Here is a 23,889-nt window from a genome sequence, read left to right as displayed (position 1 = left end):
TTCCCACCGCAGATAACATGGACGCTCCTGGCCCCTTGCAGGCACTCTCCTGATAACCAAATGGTGAAAGCAGAGGTCTGCCAGCTCTCAGGCTAAATATAGTAAAGAGAATAGAGGAAACAGCCAGAGAGTTGCTTTGTTGTCTGGGTCAGCACAGGACTGTTTTCTCACCACTGGAACAAATTGCAGATTACACCAAGCTCTGAAAACCAGAAGGGACTTCCTCACACAGTTCTGGAGACTCTTTCTTTCCTAGTCGGTCCTTGTCAGGATTCTTCCCCGTTTCCCAGCACTGAGCACTAGGCTACATACAGATATAAAGTGGAGAAAGCCTCATTTGAGAAGTCAGGATCCAGGTTTCAGTACAGGAATTTGGTGCATCTACTGTGACCCATTTTTCTGTGTTTAAAACTACTTTCTGGTATTTTTCCTGGTTTCTCAGCCCAGGCCACCACCATCCTCATTCATGTGGAGTCGTTCAGTCTCTTTGAGCCAGCTCTAGTTTAAACTGAGAACATCTTTGTCTGTTTTGGCAGTTGGGAGTATCCCAAATTACACAGGTTTGAGTGAGAGATGTTGGCACTTGGAGTCAAAAATAACTCTGTGCTCAGGGTTTGGCAGAATTGTCAGTAAATGTATGACTCTGGTGTCAAAAGTGGATGGAACTTGTCCCTGAAGAGCGAGCCTGAATTCCTCCATGCAGCTTGTTCAGCTGGTGTGTTATTAAATTAAAGCTGAGGTTTTCCCAGCTCCTGACAGTTTGAGATCTTCCTAAACCTCCTCAAGTTGCACATTTTAAAAGACAACGACCTACAAATGCAAATCCCTCAAGCTGCTGAGCATGGAGTCACAGCTGCCCTTCTCTGCAATATGATTATAGAATCATAGAATAGTTGGGGTTGGAAAGGACCTTAAGATCATTCAGTTCCAACCCCCCTGCCGTGGGCAGGGACACCTCACACTAAACCATCTCACCCAAGGCCTTGTCCAACCTGGCCTTGAACACTGCCAGGGATGGAGCATTCACAACCTCCCTGGGCAACCCATTCCAGTGCCTCAGCACCCTCACAGGAAAGAATTTCCTCCTTGTATCCAACCTAAACTTCCCCTGTTTAAGTTTGAACCCGTTACCCCTTGTCCTGTCAGTGCAGTCCCTAATGAAGAGTCCCTCCCCAGCATCCCTATAAGCCCCCTTCAGATACTGGAAGCTGCTCTGAGGTCTCCACTCAGCTTCTCTTCTCCAGGCTGAACAACCCCAACTTTCTCAGCCCATCTTCATACGGGAGGTGCTCCAGTCCCTGATCATCCTCGTGGCCCTTCTCTGGCCTTGTTCCAACAGTTCCATGTCCTTTTTATGTTGAGGACACCAGAAGATCATCCAGTTCCAAACCCCCTGCCATGAGCAGGGACACCTCACACTGAACCGTGTCACCCAAGACTCCATCCAGCCTGGCCTTGAACACTGCCAGAGATGGAGCATTCACAACTTCCTTGGGCAATCCATTCCAGCACCTCACCACCCTCATAGTAAAGAACTTCCTTACATCTAACCTGAATTTCCCCCATTTCAGTTTGAGCATCACCCCTTGTCCTGTCAGTGCAGTCCCTAATGAAGAGTCCCTCCCCATTAATGGCTTTTACGCTGCTTAGAGCCCCAGGGGGTGAGCCCCAGCGCTGCTGAGGGCCTGGCAGGCACCCGGACCCCTCGCCCGGCGGGTTTTCCTACCGGCACGGCCCCGGCAGCACCGCGGCTGGCAGCGGGGGGGCACCGCGGGGCCGCCGGTGTTAGAGGAGGGGGCGCCGCATTGCTGCCGCTGTTGCGGCCGACGGGCGGCAGGGGGCGCCGCGGGGCCGCGGACCGCCGGGTCCCGAAAGGTGAAATCTCACCTCTGTAATTGGGTCGTAAATGAGAACTGATGAGTCTGGGCATGTAAAGTGGAGCTTCTATGGGTTAGTGCTGCTTCAGAAGCCATGGGGGTAAATCCCAACAGCGAACGGACCTGCTGGCTCCTCCCCGGGCCGCCGGGGGCAGTGTTGTTCAGCAAACAGCAGCCTGCCCTTGGCTGCAGAAAACCTGGGAACAACTGGAGAGTGACTTTTCATGAGGTCGTGTAGGGATAAGACATGGGGTGACAGCTGTGAACTGAGAGTAGGTTTAGATTTGATATTAAGAAGAAATGTTTACTGTGAGGGTGCTGAGGCGCTGGCACAGGGTGCCCAGAGAAGCTGTGGCTGCCCCATCCCTGGCAGTGTTCAAGGCCAGGTTGGACACAGGGGCTTGGAGCAAGCTGCTCTAGTGGAAGGTGTCCCTGCCCGTGGCAGGGACTGGAACTGGACGAGCTTTAAGGTCCATGACTGTGAATTACATGTGACGTGAAGTGCTCTTACCGGACCTGCTGAGATGAGATAAGGTATTGCTGCTGTTCTTTTTAATTCTCCTCTGTGCAGCAAAACAATACCAGAGCACATTTAATGGAGAGGTACTAAAAAAGGGGGGTGGGGGGAGCACGATAATAAAGCCGAATTTGGATACGTAGCAAGATATGTATTAATGTAAATAGGCTGTAATGTTTGCATGAAGTGTAAACGAAATGATAAGTAAAATAACAATCTTATCTATGTACAAGAGACTGAAATGCATTAGGTAAGAACTGCAAATATGTTTCTTATTCTAACCAGTAGTTTGTGAACTCATGTAATCGTCTACCAAGCCTTGGTATCTTACCCACCTACCGTGAGTGTTTTGGAACTGGAGTGGAGATGTTTTACAGTGAATTATCATAAATAGTCATAATTACCTTCTAAGTCACCCATTTGTTGCTTTATATTAATAGTCCAGCCTTTCAAAGCTAAACAAAACCAACACTGTCTTTTCTTTACCATCAGAGTAGAAGATTGGCAGCGATATCTCCTGGCTATCATTTCAGTCTTGCTGCATAGCCTTGGATAAAGTCACTTCAGGTTTTCATTTTTCAGTGCATCATATTGGTGATCTGAAGCATGGAGCTTCAACTTGTCATGTTGCTTTGGCTTTTATATGTTCTTAGCTGGTTCATGTAAAAGAGTAAAACTTGCCTGGTTTTCTTGAAAGATTGGACACTATGTTAGTGTTTAATCAGTGCTTCCAGTGTTACATTAAAATGTACTTTAAATGTCTCTGTAAAGGATGGAATTCATGTTCTGTTTTCCTCCTCCTTCCCCTTCATTAACTCCACCTGGTGACAACCGGAGTGTCTTTTCTTTTTTCACAGATGTCATCTGGGTGATCCTCAGCGTGGAAGTTGGAGGACTTCTGGGTGTAACACAGCAGCTGTCATCCTTTGAAACAGAGTTCAACACGCAACCGCATCGCAAGGTAGAAGGAAACTTTAACCCATTCGCCTCTCCACAGAAGAACAGGCAACCAGATGAAAACAACCTAAAAGACCCTGGGGGTTCCGAGCTAGGTACAATCAGCAAAAACACATGGGGGCCTCCTCCTGACCAAATCGAACAAGATCAGAATGGACTGTCACAAAACTCTGTAAATCTCTCCCCCAGCAGTCACTCGAACAACTTGTCGGTAGTGACATACAGTAAGGTAGGTGCCCTGGGAGAACAGGAGAATGGGTAGGTGATGAGACTGATGTATGTAATAGCTCCTCGTTACAAACTGCAAAGCCCTTCCCTTCTGCTTCTGCCAGACCTGCTAAGGAAGGTTTTGAATTTGACTGACTCTGCCAAGTCCTCATGTTATATTAAACTCTTTTTTTGCCTCTGATAGACTCTACTAGATCCACCTTTTTGTTTCTGCTTCAAGTCCTTCTTAAAGTTTATATAATCTTGTCTGGGTGCTGTAACTATTAGCGGCTGGAGCCTGCTCCGGTTGCGTGTGCAAATAAGTCAAAATATCTCTCTAGATGTGCTCCTGAGTTTTACATCATTTGGAAAAGACAAAAGATAACCACCCTCCCCAAACCTGAGCTTAACCAGGTAACTTCTTTTAAGATGGTGTGGGGAGACTACAGAGCTCAGCATTTTGAGCCCAGAAGCTACCTGTCAGGAACAGTCAATCAAAGGACTATTCCTGTCTGTGTCCTTGTCTTGTTATTAATTGTAGGTGACTTTTAAATTATCTTCCCTTTGAATCTCTCTCAAAAGCTTGCTTGGTGGATGCTATATGAGTCTGAGTGATATTTTGACTGTTTTTATTTGCTTGTGTGTGAAAAATGACTTGCAGGATTATTTACAATTCAGAATCCACCTGTTGATGCAGCCAGTATGTGTAGGTGTGTACTGTCGTATGTCAAACTAGTTTGATTTTTAAAATCCTTTTAAAATGCTTTACTGTACTTTAAGCAGTCTGTGTAGGACAATAACACTTGGTTGCTGAATGAATTAATAAAGCCCTAATGTTAGTTCACCTACAGCACTTTAGTTCCTAACTGGATGAACTGCCTGTCCTCTACCAGTGGATCATATTTTAGTGACCTACTTTGCACCAGGGCTATGCATTTTTTTACTGATGGCATGCGTGGGATGAACTGTGTGACAGATTCCAATCGCCCTTCTTGTGTTTTGCACCCCAAACACAAATTGCTAAAAGCTGTACTGGCTCCTGCTTCAAGGCTCTGCTCAGTGGAAGTGAAATGGATGGCTTAGGAAATGATTTAAAATAAAGCCTTTACCTGTCAGTTCAAATCCAACCTGAGTCAGCAGGGACTGAAAGTCTTCATAGTGGTTGCTTGGTGAATAACAGTGCTCCCTGAAGGGACAGGGCATCCTCTGACTGCAGAGGCCACCTACATGCTGATACATCATCTCTGCATATGCTTTCTCTCCAGTGCTTCAGGTGGGGAATGCCGCTCTGTGGCTCTGTCCTACGTATCCCAGCAAAGATTGGTAACAGCTCTGTGTATCAGCTGATGGAAAACAAAAATCTGTTTCTAAGTACAGCTTTGGTGAGATAATGGGCTTACTGAAGCCTTTCAGAGCCGAAATCCTGGGTTTAGTTTAGGTGGGGAAACTCAGTTCCGTTTTTGGAGGTCAGCTTTAGGCTGGAGGTGGCTTTTTTTCCCTTGCCTGTTCTCTGAGTGCAGAGCTTGGCGGTCGATATGCACTTGTGGGTGGAGAGATGTGGAACTGCTAGTACATTCTGAGTAAGTTCCTGTGTAGAGTTCCCGATGTGGGGCTTTGGCAGTAACCTGGCCTTCAGTTTTCTCTAGGTCTCCCTGTAATATATATCCTTGCCCTTCCTAGTGAGAGGAGAGTGCTGTGGGCACCAGGAGGTAAAGCTTCCCAACACACTCTCCTGGCTGAGGAGTAGATGCTTTGTCTTTTCTAAGAACATAGGTACGAGAAACTGATAGTTATTGGAGGTGCAGAGGTCAGCTGCACTGTGGAAAGGAAAAGCCAGAAAGGAGAGTGAAGCACTACCAGAGAGGATGTCATAAACTGAAATAAGCTGCTTTAGCCGGTAACCCAAAGCTCCCAAGCAGTACTCTTGAGATCTGAGCCATTATAACCTAACCTCAGATGCAGAATAGGTGATAGGTGGGCTTTCTCCCCATTCCTCAAACACCACCACCTCTTTTTTTATTTTCAGATGTTTTTGGGGAGGTTTGTTTATTTCTTTTTGTATTTACAGAATATTCTCGGGTGGATTTGAGGGGGACTATCTGAGATAAAAAGTACACATCTTGGGTTTTGCTTGCTTGACAAGAGATAACCTCATGGTCCTTTTTGAAGATGGGGTGGGGTATGTGAAAATTCATTGATACTTGAGGGTTTTTTCTCTGCTCCAGTGTTTTTGTTTATAACATAATAAAACAAGTTAGCTTTTCCTTTGGAGGCCATTATTAAGGTAGGTCTGAAGATCAGAGTCCGGTTGCAGCCTTGCCCTTCCTGTCCAGGGCAGGAGGCTTTCTGCCACAGACTTAATATTCATCTTGATACAATCCTGCTTCTGTAGTGAGCATGTTTGAGTAGGTTTGACACCCTAGATACTTGGTGTCATTTCAGTTGCTCCCTGGATGGGGTCTGGCACCATCACCTGCTGCCTCCTGCAAGCTGGGAAAGAACATACTTCTTTTTTCTTTCTTTTCCAAAGAAGAGATAATGTGCAAGCAGTACCCCTGTAATGTGCAAGCAGTACCCCTGTAATGTGCAAGCAGTATCCCAGCTGTGCGGGTACCAGTTCAGTGGAAAAGGACTTACTGGAAGTGATGTAGGAAGTATTAAACCTCCTGAGCAGATGGTGTTCCAGTACCTGTTAGGAAAAGCAGTATTTGACCCATCTTCCCCTCTTCCTTGAGGACTTTATCTGTTCTCTGCTGCTTGAGAGGGGCAAAGGAAACTACTTTTGAAGCTGTTGTCCTGTGATTGAATATTGATGCGAAAGGCTTTATTTCAAGTTCTTGGAGCAGACAGAGTCCTGTGGGTTGGTTCTGTAGTTGCATGTTGGGATTCCTGGATTCTGGTGATCTTCAGCAGGACCTCCTGTTTGTCTGCTTTCATGTACCCGGAGAATGGAGTGAGTCCCTAGTCATGTTTGAGACACCATTTGGTGAGATACAGTAGTGGGAAAGGGTAAGGTCTAGCTAAGGTGTTCAGAAGGGACTATGTCCCATATTTAGAAGTAATATAAGTGCTTAAATATTTCTCAGATCACTGTGGAGGCTTCTCCCTGCTGAGAGATCATGGAGCACCCAAATCATGCAGTTGCGTGAGATCTTTGAGCTAAAACTGCAGCTTCTGGCATCTGCAGCTATAAAGCATACCAGAAGTTGCCAGACTTTGCCTGTGTCAGTTCTCCCTCTGGTGCAATTGAGCAGGTGTAACTTGTCCTCTCAAATTCCCCATCAGAGTCAGGATCTTAGTGACAGTGACATGCCATCTGCTGCTGGATTAGACAAGTGTATCAACATTTCACACGTGGAAGCATTCAAAATGCTGTTAGCCAGCAGCGTGTAGAGCACATGGCTTGTGTGCTCACCTAGGAGAAAAAAACCCACACAAAAATGAATGAAGGATTGAATTCCCTGTAAGCAGATAAGATGAAAGCTGTGGTCTGGTCGAAACAAACTGAGCGTGAGCTTTATTCCTGCTGTAGTGCACACCTTCCCTGGGCCCGCTCCACTTAACCTTAAGTCAACTGCTGTAAGGTGGTAGATCAGGTTCTGTGTTCCCAGCACTGCTTTGAGCATGTTGTCATATATAGTCCCAGTGGAGTTTTTGCATGTTCCTAGAACTAAAGATGTGCTTAAGTGCAGGATAGGATGCTTATCTCAGGGTAGGGATGAGCTGTATTAGAGTCCAGATATACCCATGCATGGGTATTTTACTCTCCTTTTTGGCAATCAGTTTCTCTCTGTATTCTCGAGAGAGATGAGGCGAATATAGCTTCTATTTACTCGCTCCTGTCTCATAGCAACACTGTTGAGGTCACTGCTGCTCTCTTGTGACAGTCTTTTACATTAAAAGTGCAAGATGCAGGCTTACAGTGCCTGGGGAATTAGAGTTAAATTTCTTAACTAAAGAAAGAAACGTACAGGTTTAAATACCTACAAAGGTCTGAGGTGGATAGCCATATACTGACATTTGGATTGTACTGCGTCACATGTATATTAAATATCTACGTATATATATATATAAAAGTTGCCCATGTGAATTGAGGAATCGCTGCTTTCTGTGTAATGCAGGAAACTGCACATAGAAGTTCTGATTCTGCAAAGATTTGCCCATAGAGAACAACATGTATAGTCACTGCCATAGCAAAGAGCGTTCTGCTGCTTGTCTGGTGTTAATCTCTTCATTACTCACACTATTAAAAGCCCAGTGAAGTACAAGCACATTTGCAGTTCACAAAATTAAAATCTCAGCACCCTTTTTTCCTGCTGTGTTTATGCTCCCCATTTCCTTTCACTCTGTGTGGAGCTGAACTCTGATCCATACTCGACAGCTTTCTATATGTAAGGGGAAAAACCATCTCTCTATACTTAGAGCCTTCAACTGGCTTCCTCCCTCTGAGTTTAAAAGTGGCTGCTGCTTCTAGATGCATGCTTCCTCCAAACCAGGGCACTCCAATTGGTATGTATTTTTAGTACCTCTAAACTTTAGGCAGAATTCTTTTCACTGAGAACTATTTGGGTACTGAACTGTATTTGTGGGTAGAAGATGCCCCAGAAGTGTTTGAATCCATGTAGATCAGAAGTTCCTTCCATCCTGGTATCTGGGCTTCAAAGTGGGTCGTTACCACATGGTTAAATTAATCTAGAACAAAGTAGGAGAGCCTTGGACTCAAACCTACTGTAGCTACTCCCTGACAGCCACGCTGCTGCATAGCATCTGTAGGCTAAACTGATGTTGCATGAGCTGGTTTGCTTATCTGGTGAAAGACTAATGTGTTTGGATGTTGCATGTTAGCTCATCCATGGACACCGGCAGTCCCTGTGCATCTGGGCTGTGGAAATGTGAGATAATCTGGTTTTAGCTTAACTTTGCTCCATTGCAGGCCAACAGTTTCCCTGTTACTTTATCTCTGCAGACTAAAAGCACGCCATTGAGTTACAAGAGCTAAGTTGTTGCATGGTAACTTAATCATGTACTTGAGCCCTCATGTACTTCATCAGCTCTGCATCTACACCAGCCCTATCAGTGGCTGCACTGTGAGAAAGTTCTTAACCTTCCTGGTGGCCCATGCCATGTGTGCTCAGCGTGCATGGAATAAACACAATGAAAAGTGCTCAAGACTCTGTTCTCCTGTCTGTTCAGTTCACACAAGCTGGCTAAGAGAACTGTGTAGTTTGGAGAAGCACTTGACTAGGAGCAAGCCCAGGAGGTGCCGAGGAAACGGGGACTTGTAGCGTTGTCTGATGCTACTGTCAGTGTGCACTGGGAGCCTCCTGTATCGCTTCGCAGCTGTGCATCAGAGCCTCCTGTCTCTCTGGAAGTGTACCTTTTCTTGATCTTGACTTGGTCACAAAGGTGAAATAAAGATAGCTGTTTGAAAGCCTGTGTTGTGCTGCTTTATGAAAGATTTAACTTCATTTTGTTTCTAGCACAGTTGCCTTCACTTAAAGAGCTCAGTATTTACAAAGGCCCTTAACTTTCCAAAACGACTCCGTTCTTTTCTAGATGCAGAAGTCAAATGATAATTTATACCAGTAATTTTCATGTAGAGTCTTTACTTGAAAGAAAATGTGGTCCTCTGTTCTCACACGCTTACTTGTATGAACAGCCAGTGTGCTCTCACGGCAAGTTAGCAATTACTTCTGTGGAAGATACTGGAAGCCATGAAAGGAAATTTGCGAAGCTGCAGCTGAGCTTTTCATAAAGACAATGATCTCATTTTGAGACTAGAAGGGAATTCACCAAAAATAGTGTGAATAATTCTTCAGATAAAATAACTTGGAAAAACTGCAATTTATGCAGAATTATCTTTGCATGTTTGTGATGTAAAATACTGCCTACAAGGGATAATTATTCTTGAAAATGTCATATAATGGAGTTTGGTATTTGCATTACAGCAGTAACTGAAGTTTTCAGGTGTCAACATTGCACAGCATGTTCAATAAATTTAATGGGAAACAAGTGCTTTGCAGGCAGCTTGTATCTTCCTGAGAAAGAAGGAGTATTCTCATTTCCCAAAGGAGAGTAAGAGTTTCTTGCTCAGGGTCTGCTGTTAAACCAAGTGTAGGCTTGATCTTAAACAAGTGTTTCTTGATTTTGTACATTCTCATATACACTAATAAATCTGATGGGTAAGTGAAATGCAGTGAAGTAGCAGTCCCAAGAGCAAAGATTTGGGGCTCTTTCTTCTTGGTGAAACTAATTGTATGAGGAAATGCTGACCTTGGTCACAGATTGTGGGACTGTTCTGGAGTTGCTTATGAGAAGCTCACCCTGGAGATGTCAGCCTGTTAAGTGCACTGTAGCCAGTGGTGCAGAGCTGTATGTACTTGGTCATTTGACTCTGAAGGTGAGCTGAATTCTGGTTTTAATTAACACAGGTAGCATAATTGTGGTGGTTTAAATTGGATGCTACAGAAAACGGTATCTGAAGATCCAAAGGGTTTTCCTTGAAAACGAGGTTAATGGCAGGGTCTCTGTCTGCATACTGCAAGACTTGTGAACCGTGACTAAGGTGAAGACTGTACTGTGTACTGCTGAGCTGTGTCACTGCTTTTATGTCACGGGGCGATGCAGATGGCTTGGCTTAGGTGTGCCCAGCTTAAATGAGCAAGGTGGTGCCTTGCTCTTAAGCTGAAGTGCCCAAGAGGTACAGGGAGCAGCTGGAGCAGCGCCTGCCTGTCAGTACCTGCAGACAGAGCCTGGTGTGCAGGTAACTCGTACATAAAGCAAATGCTGGTGAGGGTGTCTGTACAGGTAATGGACCACAAACCCTGGTTTTCTGCTGTTGAGCACTAAGTACAATAGCTTAACCTCTGAGTGCGACTGTGTAGGATCTTGCTTACAACATTGTTTTCCTTCTATGCCCTTTGGGGGGGGGGGGGGGGGGGGGTGTGCACCTCTTCACATTACTTTAATGTTTCTCTTCTCCCCTTCCCACTGTTTCAGTGATGTATTTTCCAGATTGGGTATCTCAGTCTCTCTGTTTTGGCAGGAGTTTCTCCTTTCCAAGGTGGATTATTGTGTTGGAATCTTAGAAGTTGCCTTTTGAAAAGCTTGCTTTACAAACCCAGCCTATTCCTAGGGTAGAAGTGTGTTTGGTTTTCCAGGTATTTTTGTAAGCAAACAGTGATTTCCAAGTTTCCAGTCTTCTCCACTTCCCATGCAGTTTGTGAGATGCCCTCCTGTCTCTGGGTTGAATTTTGAGACCTGCCAATAGATGCTTCATTTCACCATTGTCTTGTATTTTGCCACCTGGTGTATCCTAAAGAGCTAACTTTTTCTTACCTGCAGCAACATTACAGGCTTCTTAGAGCACTTCCTTCCTTTATAACATAGGTACACAACAGAGGTCTTGAACTTGGGGTTTTTTTGGGCTTAAAGTAATGAAGCTGATGCTTTATACAAGTCATATTAAAGACTCATTGCTTCGTGGCTCTGTGGCTTATGCAGTGAGGTTATCATAGAGTCATAGAAGAATGTACAGGAATTGCTGTTTCCTTTGAGATTTGCCACGTTAAAGGCAAAATGGTGAAGGCTTGAGGTTAGAGCTTCACTTCAAGACGAGTAATGGCTTTGTGCTAATCAGGATCTCGGTTGTCTTAACTCATCAGCGTGCTGGAAGGAAGCTGCACTGTGTTTAAAAAAGCATTTGGATAATGATCTTCTACCTTTGACAATGAAAAACAATGATACTCATCTCATTTCTGAGCTGAGTGTGTGTCTGGACCTTACAGGAGGATTATATGCATGGTTTGTACCTTCATCATTATGACAAACTTTATATCCCTGTGACTCAGGAAATCTCTTGCCTCCCTGTTGGTCACTTTCTTTTGCTTCCTGATGAAACCCTGGAGAGCTGATTCAAACAACAGGAATTGCAGGAAGGAGTTCCTGTTCATCTGAGACCTGTTACTAAATCTGTTGTTTAGGTGACTCACTCTAGGATGTAAAAATGGGTTCTGTAGTAAGCATTTTGATTTCTTTGGTTCAACGTGGTTGATTTTTCACTTGAGGAAAAAGTATTTTGTTACCTTGAGAGAGCAAAAGCGCCGTTGTGGGGCTTTCCCACCAGTTACAGCCTCTTACTTCACTGTTTGTTGTAATCTTTAGAAGAGACTTGGGAAACGGCCGTTCTTGGCCTCAAAGGTATTGTAGCATCTATAAGGGATTATTTTGCTCTGGTGTAGAAAATACAAGTTACTTTGTGGCCCAGTAACACTGGAAGAGGTAAGTGGATAGGATCTGACATCTCTGGAGATCAGCTTCAAGTGTGTCATAAAGCTGGACACCAGAGGTCGTGTTGTGGGTAAAGGGTTGCATTTGGTTTGGGAGTAACTGGGATGGGATGGTCAGTGTTTTATTTCTTGCCTATTGAAATTGATTATGTCTCCAACTTTCTTTCAGGGTTTCCACGGTCCTTATCCCTTCGGACAGTCTTAAACCACAAAAACACAAAACGGGTATCGACAAGAGGCGAATTTAACAAAGAACTGACTTTTGGGGGGAGGGAGGGGAATTCACGTGGCAGACAGACACAACGTGGACACCCCCCTTCTCCTCCTGCGTGTTCTGGATAACGAAGACGACTTAAGTAACTTAAAACTCAGTAACTTAAGACTAGTTGTTTCCAGAGGAAAATACAAAGTCTAAGTATGCATGTGTGAATGCTGAGTTTCAGGAGTGTTGTTCAATGCTATGAGAAAGAAACTATCCCAACACCATGGTCCGGTTGGGTTTTTTAGCAATCCTTCTCACCCGTAATTAGGGAGCTTAAAAAAAAATGACTATGGAAAAGCCATCTTTAAAATATTTTGCCTACAGAGCGGTTGTAGTTTTGAGCAAATGTTTAATTTCTGTTTGTTTCTTGTTCTTTAAGTAAGGGACAGCGTGCGTTTGCATGGGACCGTCGTGTTTGACTTGCTCCTGAATGGAATTTGCTTCGCGGCTTCTGGGGTTCGTGCAGTGATTTCCTTATGTCAGATGCTTTTTTAATGACAGGTTGGGCCTGCGCCCGGCTCTGGGTTTTTAATATCATCTGCTGGGTTTAGTTACCAAGCTTTTTTTTTTTGGTTGTTTTTTGCTCTCTTTTTAATTCCTTGTATTTCCTTTTGGTTTGGTTGTTGCTGTTAGTTAAGTTGTGCTGCGTGTCGTTGGAAACCGCAGCTCTTGGGGTCAAAGTTAGAGACTCTGGGACTTCCAGCAGAACATGGAGAGCTCATTTCCCTTCCCTTGTACATGAAATACACACAGATACCACCAATATTAATAAGAAACAGATTTACTAAAGATCCGGGGCTGTCCTATGTGGTTAGCATTTTAAAATACCTTTTTGTTAGCTCTTGATGTGCAGTAGCTGGGCCTAGAGCAATCAAGCAAGCGTATCAAGTCTTATGCCAAGAGGGAAGTCTCTCTCTGTAGCTGTAATTCACTTGGTGGTAGTTGCAAAGCTTTACAAAAGTCATGTCCTTTTAATTTTGAATGTCCCATCTCTCTTTTTATAGAGTATAAGTTTGCATTCATTTCTCCTGTGATAAAATATTAGCTTAAAGGCGAACGGTTTGTGGCTTTGAATGTATCATCAGCTGGATTCCACTCTGTCGCCTTGTATTCATTTGCCTTTAGCATCCTGGCTTACAGCATCATTGAGGTTCTTACCTTCAAAATGGGATCTCCAGGGCTTGGTTTTAGAGAAGGAATGGCTCCTCTGATGGTTCGGGTTGTCCTGCTGTTCCTCCGATGTCATCTCTTCCAGTTGTGGATTGGGAATGAGGTCTTACTCAGAAACATGAACGCGGCTGCAACAGCCGCCTGCCAAAGGTAACGGTAATATGCAAAGCTCCCACTACCTTCTTCCAGATCTTTCCAGTGAAGACCCTTGTTCTTGTTGGAGTAGAACATGGGCTTGCTGCATGGTGCGTGTCTTTATGCTGATTGCCCTTGACCAGTTGTGTTTCCTTAGTTGTCTTTGAATGGGGCATTCATTTTCATTGCAGCTAGCAAGGACTCTCTTACTTTTGTGTCTACAAATGAGTGTTGTGGAGGACATTCCAGAGGAACCTTCCTTGTATCCAACAGAGGAAGAATTGGGTGATATCTGGTTTGTATTTCAGAGGTTCAGTTGTTAAAGGTCACTTGTTACCCAAAATCTCCCATCAGTAATGTGCTTGAAGGGAGAAACGAGCACAGTGTGAGAAATCACCTGCCTGAGAGAGGCACTGCAGGATTTGGACTGCTGGCCATTGGCACTTGCAGTCTGGGGAGCCCCTGGGTCTGTCTTGGCACCTTGCTAGAGCTGGGTGGTTGTGAACCTGTGGGAGGTGGTGCTGCACTGCTCTAGTGCAGCTGTAGTGTTTGGTTCTTGTCCTCTAACATCATTTTGCCTTTGGTTATCTCTTAGCATTCAGTTTAGGGAATTATTTCCATCACTATAGCATCGAATGGGTAAATGGATTCTTTCTGTGATCCCTTCCTTTCCAAGCAGCTGGCTTGTGCAGCAAGCTCTGAAGGCATCAACAGTGACTTGACCATCGCACCTCCTGCAGTGCTGCCACTTCCCTTCTGGAGGTGTCTAAACCCCTGGGGACTGTTTGTCCAAGTGACAAGGCAATTCCTTATCTTTACTAGCTCCTTTTATCAGGTGTGTAGTGGAAGCCAGGGGGGTGGTGTGAGGATTAAGTTCTGTTGTACCTGGTGCTGCAACCTTTGCCTTGTGTCAGCTGAGGCATTTGGGAGACCCTTGAACTCTTGATGCTCCCATGCTGGCTTTCTGCTCCCAGTCATGTATGCTTCTCCCCTAGGTCATGGCTGCCACATTCATGTTCCTGTGCTCCTCCTTAGGCTGCATTTTCCTCTTCTTGAAGAAATCCTTGCATGTACCACAAGTAGTGTGTGCTTTCCCACTCAGAAGGCACACTCGTCCTGCACAGACTCCAGTTCTCTCTTGAGTGTTTCCAGTCCATGGTGTCCCTAGGACCGGGGTCACTTACTGGAAGGTGTAAAGAAAGGCAGGGCCAGATCCAAGTTGCTGCTAAAATCTGCAACCTTTTGCTGCTCACATCACTGCTCCTCCCCAGGTAACCGAGTGTGACCACTCTTGTGTGCAGGGATGATCTCTGCAAGCAGTCACACTGAGCTCTGGCTGCTTTGAGGGTTTAGGTTGTGGCTGTGACAGTGGAAGAACGCTTCAATTAGTGGTTGCTCTACCCCTTGGGTTTTAACTTGAGTAAAAACTGAGGGCAAAGGTGGTTTTATCCCTTGTGGTCCTTTGGAGTGGTGCAGGCAGCACTGAAATTGCTCGAGCTGTCAGGTTTCCAGCTTTTAAATAGGTGGGGTTTGAGGTGTATTCAGCAAAGCTCTTCCCGATGACTTCAGAGCACGGGGATTGTGTTGGTTTCTGTACGCTGATGCATTCAAACTGGTGGAGTCTTAACATCAAATCCAGGAACTAAATGGCCTGGTTTTCCCAAAGGGCTGAATGACAGATGTTTTGGTGAGCCTGAAGCGTGGGCTTGGATAACCCTGATCCATGTGAGTTACACACGTAGAGCTCGGGCGTGTTAGAAATGGCAGGGAATCCTTACCGGGTTGAGAGTGGTGAACTGGTGAAGAGGCTGTTGCCCCAGTGAGGCTGGTACCCACTGCTACAGGAGGATGCAGTGACAGAGGCTGCAGCTGGCTCGTCTCATTAACACCCAGCTGTCTTGAAGCCCTAGGAAAGAGGGAGGGGATGTTCCTGAACTGCCCCAGCCCTTCCAAAGGGGAAAGGTAACACAGAACATCTCTGATAGTGCCTCAAATGGCTCCTGGTGTCAAGCAGGAGCTGCTTAGGTTGTGGAACCATATTGCTGGAACAACCTTACAATGGCACCCCAGGCACAGTGTCTCAGCCTAGGCAAACTGGAGCACAGTATCCCTAGAGGACCAGCCCGTAACTGGTGATGCTGTGTGAGGAGGGGATGGAGGGAGCTGGAATGTGCTGCCCGCATCTCAGGAGTGTTGGGTTGGAGCTCTCTGGGGTTTAGAGGGCGATGCTGGGTGGTCAGGGAGGTGCACGCTGTCCCGTGTCTCCGTTTCTGTTGTGTGTCTCGATTTCTTTTGGTGTGTGAGTGCGTGGGGGTTCTGCAGCCTGTCTGTTCTCTCTGGGCAGAGTGCATGTGTAGAACAGGATGGTGTGTTGCCTCATTGAGTCTGGGAGAAGTCCTATGATAGCACATTGAGGGGGGGGGAATAAAGGAAGCTTTTTCCTTGATGTATAAATGAATATTTGTATGATTAAATTAACACAGAAAAAAAAATGTTGTGTAGCTGTTGAGAGTTTTATTGAAGCTGCAAAAGCAGCCGAGTCTCATGGTGTAAATGTACACAGCTTCTTCCTGTCTCCAGGGTGCTTCCAGGCACGGTGTCATTAAACCCTTGTCCTTACCCCAAATCACTTTAAGAAGCAAACCACATTTGGTGCGTATTGAATTTACCAAGCAACCTTTCCGCTCCAGACAAGGATGGCCAGGAAACCCATGTGGGTTATTTGTGAGGGGTGATGGGGAGCAGAGCCTGTGAAGAAGGGAGCGGGCTCAGCACAGCGTCTGTTTCGGAAGGAGGATTCCCACCGGAGCCGCACCAGGGTCTCGGTGCCGGTACAGACCACTGCGGTGCGCAGTTACCTGCTCGCTGCTGTCGGCAGTGCAGGTCCCTCGCTGTCAGGACAAGTCCCTTCAGAGCAGAGCCGTGCCTCCTGCCCCCGTGAGCCCTCCCTTGGTCAGTGCGTGCGAGGGGATGTGCCAGAGCCGCAGCCGGGTGGTGAAGGTGAGCAGCGGCTCAGCACCGCGCTGGGGAGGGCCTGAGGGGTGCAGGGGTGGATGTGAGGAGGAATCTGGCTTCAGTGATCGCATGGGGATCACCATCGCAAAGTGAGGCCGTAGGCACGGCTGCATCCTTCGGTGCCCCTTGTGTGGCGTGTTCACATCCCAGCGCTTTACTGGGAGCCCTGGTGGGCTATGTGATGAGTCTTCACATAAATGGCAATGGATCAGACCTCCTGTTCTGCGAGTGTCTTGGTGAGGGAGGAAAGGAACCCTGAATGGTGGGGATTTGGGTTTTTTGCTTTTCTTACTGTCTCTGAGGGAGCAGCGTTCCTGTATACCAGGATGGGGATGTGTGAAAGCCTCTGCTTCGGTTTGCCCTTCCCTGGTCATTGCAGGCTGCTCTTCTTTCCCAAGGGACACTCGAGGCACCCAGCCCAAGCATTTGCCTATATAAACTATATTGTGGAGCAGCTTAGCTGAAGCCTTTCTCTTTGCTTACATGTGATTTTGTTACTAATCCTCGCAAGGAGCCTCAATGTGTGCACACGGGGTTTGCTTTTTACCATTTAAATAAATGCCTGGAGCTTTCAGCTGCTGTTTCAGCTTCACTGAAAGCCTTAATGGGAGCAGACATCCTGCTACCTGTGCCTACGGGTATTTGTTTTGTGCCTTGAAGAGAACGCAACCCTTGAGCTCTCGGTGCTCATGGGTGCCCTTGCAACCAATCTGGGTGGGTTGGGGTTGCCTCTCTGCCCATCTTGTCATTTCCTAGTTATTTGCTGATAGAATATGTTTGTCTTTAGGGTTGCAACCTGGCGATGCCAGCGCAGGGCAATACAGGACGGTACAGGGCAACAGCATCGCGCCTTCTTGCACTGTCCCCTGAGCAGCCAGGGTGCCCTCAGGGATGGCTGTAACGGAGGTCATCCTGGCCCTGTGGTCCCTGCATGGGGGCTGGCGGTGGTGCAGGGTGGCAGGGCAGCCCAAGGGCTCCTGCAGTCACCTGTGAGCTGCCTGGCTTTGCTTTTTCTGCCTGTTGATTGTTTCAGGGGGTCCAGGTTGTTGCCTGTTGGATGTTATAAAATAACACAGGTTTTAAGCAGGTTTTGCTTGGCTCCTGAAGCGATGCTGCGGGAGGCAGGAGGGTGCTTTTCTACTGTGTGTGATGAGCTACACTGAGGGGGGCATGCTCAGCACGCTGGGTAGTGCCCAGGACCGAGCAGCAGTGTCCCCTGCTCCAGTGCTCCTCTGCAGTGCCTCGGGGTGCAGGGTGCTCCAGAGCCTCCACAGCATCCTGGTACCTGCAGGCTCGAGGGCAGCAGCTCTGACTGCAGCAGAGAAGGGAAGGGCAGGGGCTGTGAGTTCTTTATCCCCTCCACACCAGCCACATGCAGTGAAGCCTGCGGTGCACAGGAGGTGCTGAGGAGGGGTCTGTGCTTGCTTCACCTCTTCCCTTTGCTCTTGCTTCTCTGCAAGTACTTTGGGGATGCACAGTGAAATATTAACAGGTCAAGAGGGAAAGGCCATGGTGGTGAAGGGGATGATGTGAGGGAGACCCTGGGGAAGCGGTACAGGATCTGCATGTGCCTGCACAGGCTCGGGAATAACTTGTGGTGTAGGCTTGCTCTGGCCTCTTCTGCTGCTCACCTGCTGTACCTGTGTGTTGGAAAATACCCGGTTAAACAGGGATTGCTTAAGGAAACCTAATCTCAAACGCTTCCTACACCATCATAAAACAGCTGAGTAGTAAATGCATGCAGCAGAGACGGAGCCAGGAAGCAGATGGCACACGCAGGTAAGGACCAGCCTTGTTTGTCCCATTGAATGCCATGGGCAGAAGTGGTACCTTCCCAACAACTTAAAGGGCATAAGGGGGGGATGTTTTACACCTATTCACAAACCAAGTAACCAGTGCAGTGTCCTGTGAGGCTGCTTGGTTGTGTTGGTGACACTGGAGAGTCGTGGCTCCATCTTCTGCCATGGTGCTGGTGTTGGGACAAGGGGATGCTGCGACCTGGGTGCTGGGGTTGACCTGAGCAGGGTGTCCTCTAGAGGAAGAGCTCATTGCTTGGCTCATTACAGTTCACAAGCTTCCCGGAGGCAGCATCCCCGGGCTCCTGCCAGTCAGGGCTCTGTGTTTGAGCACCACCTGCATAAAACCAGTTGTAGAACCAGCTTCCCAGAGGCTCCCATGGGCTGCCCGAGCTGTTCTCCCAGCTGAGGTGTATTCCCATTCAAGCTAAGGATGTTTGAACAAGCCTGGGATTGTACGTACTGACCTTCACCAAGTGATGTGTTTTCTTGCAGCAGTCAGGTGCCAGCTCTTCATCTCTGGGGCTGCCTGGGGCTGCATTGGCTGCTCATGGGAATTCATTAAGGATCTCCACGACCAAGGATAAACCTCCTCGCAGGAGCTTTCCCACTTGCCACAGGGCTCAGCCCTGCGCTGCTTCGCTTGGCTGGCTCCAGGTGCTGCTTCAGGTGTGTCCTGAGAGAGCAGGACTGAGCTGGGCGATGCTGCTGCTCCTCCTAAGGCACTGCGAAGCTCCAGAGCCACTGATCTCTTGCAGGTGAAGGTGCCTGGCCAGGAGATCACGTTGCTTCGCTCCCAGGTATGTTCCCACCGAGGTCAGCGCTTGCTGTGATTTATAAGTGGGAGAAGCTGAGGCTGGAGGTCCCAGGTCCCCCCAGCCACCCCCTGGGACTGCCCCACAGGACCCATCTAATGCCAGGAAGTGCTGGTGGGTGCCTTGTCTTTGCTCCACAGGGCTGTGGCTCATCCCTGCTGCCCCGGCTGAGCTTCTTCACCAGGGCTGATTGCCCTGAGGAGGGCGGATGGATGGATGGATGGATGGATGGATGGGCGGATGGATGGATGGATGCATGGATGCGCTGTGTGTCCTGCACAGGCTGTGTGCTGGGTTGCAGCATCCTCCCAGCTGTGGCTGGGCGGGTGTCACCGTGTCCCACAAGGCCGAGAGGTGCGGGAAGCTGCTTGGGAATGTTCTTTATAACCAGGTTTTCCTGAAGCAGGAGCCAGCAGAGGGAGCTGAGGCTGCTCCTCCATTGGACCCCCCCCCGGAGCTGAGATGCCTGAAGGCAGAGCTGTCCCGTCAGTGGGGATGAGGAAGGTGTCTGAACAGCAGCAGGTCCACGCTGTGCTCCAGTTGGGAGGGCGCTGTGCTGCTGGGGGCAATGCAGGCTGCAGCCAAACGTTGCTTGGATCCAGCTGAGAAAGGGTGAGAGCTTCCCCTTAGTTGGGACCCTGTGCCTGTTGGGGTGCAGTGGGTACCGGAGCTCTGCTGGCCAGGACCCTGCCCTGCCTCTCCACCAGGGTAAAGCAACCCTGTGGTCACCTCACCCCTGCCTACCTCCATGTAGGACAGTGGGAGGGGGGATTCAGTGTTCCTTGGGGTCCTCACGCTGCTGGCAGGGAGCAGCCTGAGCCAGGCAGGGTTTGCCAAGCAGAGGGAACCGCAGCGAGAGCCCGGCGTTCCCGGTTATCTAATCTGCCCCTGCCTTCCCTCCTCCTTGTTTGCCGTGGCCGGGTTTCCTCAATCAGCTCTGACAGCTGCAGGCTGGGCCCTGACGTCAACCACTGGAACCCAAACCCCCGGGGTGCTGTGGGGCAGGCACTGGGGCACGGACCCCTCGCCCCCAGCCGAGCCTCCTGAGTGGGTGACAGCAGGAGAGGCCTGTGGAGCCACACGAGTCCAACAGCAGCGATGGTTCTCTGTCCCCAAAGACCCATAGGATGTCCCTTGTCCATGCTCATGGGACACTTGAACCCATCCCGCTCTTGCCCCCATTGGCGCTGGGTGCTGGTCTCACTGGTGCTGTTGGTACTCGAACAGCGCTTGACTGGACCCTGCACAGGGGTGTGTTGAGCAGTTGTGGACATGGCTTCACAGCAAGCAGAGCTGGGGGGAGAGGGCTTGGCCAGCACCAGGTTCGTTCCTGCTCCCTCTGGTCCCCAGCAAAGCCTCCGGTGCCTTTCCATGGTGGGAAACGTGTGGAACATCATTTTCCTCCCCAACCCTCTCGCTGGCATCACTGCTCCCCTGAGCTTGGCAGCACTTCGCAGCAGCCCCAGAGCATCTGTGTGTGCTGCCATGGCCCGTGGTGGGATGGGGAGAGGAGGATGAGCTCCCCCAGACACAGCTTTGGAGCATCCCGGTTTGTCCATCTCAGAAAGGAAGGGGTAAGCAGGGGCTTGATGCTCCACACATCCCTCCCCAAGCAGGGGACCCCGTCCTGGGATAAGCCTGCCTGCTCCGCCTTGCCTGCAGGCAGCAGAGGGGGAAAGCTGGAAGGAAATGGGTGCTGGTGCCTGAGAATCAGGTTTGTCAGAATTTTAAAGGGATCTAAATAAATAGCGATAAGGAAACGATTAAAGAGCAAACAAATGGAAACTGCTTAAATGTACTCGCTGTTATTTCCTGCGGGTGAAGGGCGCAGCGCCGATGCCATTGGGCGCTGGGAGCGGGCCCCTGCAGAGGAAGATACCCCCAGGCAGCATGGAAATGAGCCTCGCCGTGCCCAGGTGTGCTTCATCCCACCACGAAAAGGGCTTTATGGGTCGTCTGCAAACGCCTGTCCCCAGGTGAGCCCCTTCGTGCAGTCACTTCAGAGCAGGGATGTGCTGCTCGCACCTCCTGCGTGGTCCTGCTCAGGTTTAACCAGGGGCATTGATGTGTGCCTGCCCTGGAGCCATCCCTGCTCTGATGGAGAGCGTTCCCCTGCTCCGCTGCAGGCTGGGGGATCCTCATTGCCCTCGAGTCCCAGCCACACCAGCACTACCAGCCCTGGAGATGCCATCCCCTGCTCCGGGCTGTGGCTGTCACCACTGGGGCTTTGTTTCAAAGGGCAGCTCATTCCCATCCTCCCTCCTCCCCTCCATGGCTTTTTCATCAGCTTTTCGCTGGGGATTAGGCAGGTATTGACAGAACAAACATTTTGCTGCCCTCAAAATCCACCACTGAGGAGAGAAGCGATGTCCTCGCTCTGCCGGTGCCCAGAGCCAGTGTGGGGATGGAGAGAGCTGGGCCCTGGGGCAGCCCTTCAAGGAGAAAGCAGGCCTGGGTCTGGCCAGAGCCCCCAGTGCTGGTCACAGTTCCATTGCCCCCCAAGGCAGGCTCTGGGAACCAAGGTGTTGAGGAGATAATGGGGCTGGGGAGTCAAGGCCAGGTTGGACACAGGGGCTTGGAGCAAGCTGCTCCAGTGGAAGGGGTCCCTGCCCATGGCAGGGGTTGGAGCTGGAGGAGCTTTAAGGTCCCTTCCAACCCAACCCATCCCGTGATTCCATGCCCATAAACTGCCCCCAGGACAAGGGTGCCTTACCCAAGCATTGCTCTCTCTGCCCGCTGCCATCTCTGTCCCCAGCTTTCTTCCAGCCCCATGGGTTTTAACCATGGCCACAGCTCCATGCGATGCTGAGGGATGTGGAGCAGCTTTAACCCTTGTGGGGTCCCTGCCCTCTGCCTGTGTGGGGTACAGAGGAGCCATCCCCCTTCTGCACCCCTGCAAGCCTGGATCCCCAGGGCTGGGCCTCTCTGGTGCCAAGATGGGAGGAGAGTGGCTCTGGTCACTGCTGCCTTCCCCTCTCCATTCGGCTCTCAACAGGGAGAGGTGAGCACGGGATTTAGGGTTATTTGCCCTGTGGCAAAGCCTCCTGCAGGCTCCCCAGGGGTGGATTCATAGGATCATAGAACAGTTCGGGTTGGAAAGGAGCTTAAGATCATCCAGTTCCAACCCCCTGCCATGGGCAGGGACACCTCACACTAAACCATGGCACCCAAGGCTCTGTCCAACCTGGCCTTGAACACTGCCAGGGATGGAGCATTCACAACCTCCCTGGGCAACCCATTCCAGTGCCTCAGCACCCTCACAGGAAAGAATTTCCTCCTTATCTCCAACCTAAACTTCCCCTGTTTAAGTTTGAACCCGTTACCCCTTGTCCTGTCACTGCAGTCCCTAATGAAGAGTCCCTCCCCAGCATCCCTATAGGCCCCCTTCAGATACTGGAAGCTGCTCTGAGGTCTCCACACAGCTTCTCTTCTCCAGGCTGAACAGCCCCAACTTCCTCAGCCTGTCTCCATACAGGAGGTGCTCCAGTCCCTGCTCATCCTCGTGGCCTCCTCTGGCCTCGTTCCAACAGTTCCACATCCTTTTTACGCCGAGGACACCCGAACTGCACACAATGCTCCAGGTGAGGTCTCGCAGGAGCAGAGCAGAGGGGCAGGATCCAATGGACTGAAGGCGAAACCGCAGCCAAGAGCCTACCCTGCTCTCTGGGGCATTGCGTGCTGCCCTCCTTGCCTCTGAGCCCATTGGAGCCGCTCGTCCTGCGCGCTCCCACCCTGCCCCGGCGGCTCCCACGCTCCCCAGTGGCCGCTCTATGGGGCCGTTTCCCCGGGGATCGTTTTTCCTGCGGGGAGAAACCCCAGCGGCAGAAGAATGGGGAATTTGCATTTCTCGGTGGCAGCCGCTGTGGGAAAAACGCAGCCGGGCCCCGCAAGCGGGGCTGTGTGAAAAGACAACATCGCGTCTGCTGGCCGCGGGCCCGGCCGTCTCACCTGGCTGCCTCTGTGTGCCTGGGAACAGCCACCGCAGGCGACCCCGAGCGCGGCACAGGGAGGGGATGCTGGCCCCCTTGCCGCCGGTGGGGTGGGTAAGTGATGCTGGTACCTGGCCTGGAGGGGGTTTGGATCGGGAGCATCCCCATGTGTAGGTTTCCCCTTTCTGCACCCCGAATTACTGGTGACTGGGGGGGGGGGGGGAGATCTTTCCTCCTCCTGCCAGGCTTCACCGTGCCACTGAGCTGGCGCACCCATGCCACCCTGAGCCATCTCCTCCAACCAGCGGCCCCTTCTAGGCTTTTAATCCCAAGAGACAAAAGCAGGAGTTTAATGAGATTGGAGTGTTTGCTGTTCCCTGCTCAAAGCCCTGCTCTTTTCTTCCTCCAGTGGATCCCATTGCTCCCAGCCCGGCCGGGTGCTCTGCGCCCTCCCCACCTGCGTCACCCGGGGTTTGCGTTTGGGATGAAGCATGGGAGAACCGGTGCTGTGGGTATGGAAAGGGCTGGGGGCAGGAAGGGCGGTGTGGTTTGGAGGTCCAGGATGCTGCTGGCATCGGCCTGATGTATTCATCACCCACCGGCTGGTCTTTCCTTGCCCATCCTGCCCCATGGCTGGGCTGAAGGGGTGAGGATGTGGCAACCCGGAGGCAAACCTCAGAGCCTCCCGCTGCTGCAGGGTGTGAAGAGCCTTTGTGCTGACACCTCCATGCTCAGCCGAGGGATGGCCCTGGGACCTCCAGCACCACCAGCACAGAGCAGACACTGGCCCCTGTGCTCCAGGATGGGGCTGGGTTCTCCAACACTGCCTGCAAGCACCCTCGAGGGCTGCCCTGTCATGTAGGTGACACCACTTGGGTATGGGACCATTTACTCTCCTTTAGTCTGTTTGGTTGGGTTTTC

At 49.7% G+C, this 23,889-nt stretch overlaps 1 protein-coding gene and 1 long non-coding RNA gene across 2 annotated transcripts in view; both read left to right on the top strand.

Annotated features, from left to right (window-relative positions):
- The window catches only part of ILRUN (inflammation and lipid regulator with UBA-like and NBR1-like domains), a 30,584-nt gene extending 18,138 nt beyond the window's left edge, over nt 1-12,446 (top strand). The window contains exons 4-5 of the mRNA XM_061471927.1: nt 3,252-3,580; nt 12,016-12,446. Coding sequence (XP_061327911.1) covers nt 3,252-3,580; nt 12,016-12,051 — 365 coding nt within the window. The 3' untranslated portion in view covers nt 12,052-12,446. The remainder of the gene's footprint in view (nt 1-3,251; nt 3,581-12,015) is intronic.
- LOC133278790 (uncharacterized) lies at nt 5,147-8,989 on the top strand. Its single transcript, XR_009746690.1, has 2 exons — nt 5,147-6,129; nt 6,176-8,989. It is a non-coding gene; the product is annotated as an uncharacterized LOC133278790 (long non-coding RNA).
- Nucleotides 12,447-23,889: the final 11,443 nt, after the last annotated feature.

Source organism: Pezoporus flaviventris, unplaced genomic scaffold (genome assembly GCF_033815535.1).
Source record: "Pezoporus flaviventris isolate CSIRO_AGI_PZ_B2104156 unplaced genomic scaffold, CSIRO_AGI_Pfla_v1 ptg000069l, whole genome shotgun sequence".
NCBI lineage: Eukaryota > Metazoa > Chordata > Aves > Psittaciformes > Psittacidae > Pezoporus > Pezoporus flaviventris.
The sequence above is the reverse complement of the archived record's forward strand: the minus strand, read 5'-3'. Positions and strand labels throughout refer to the sequence as shown.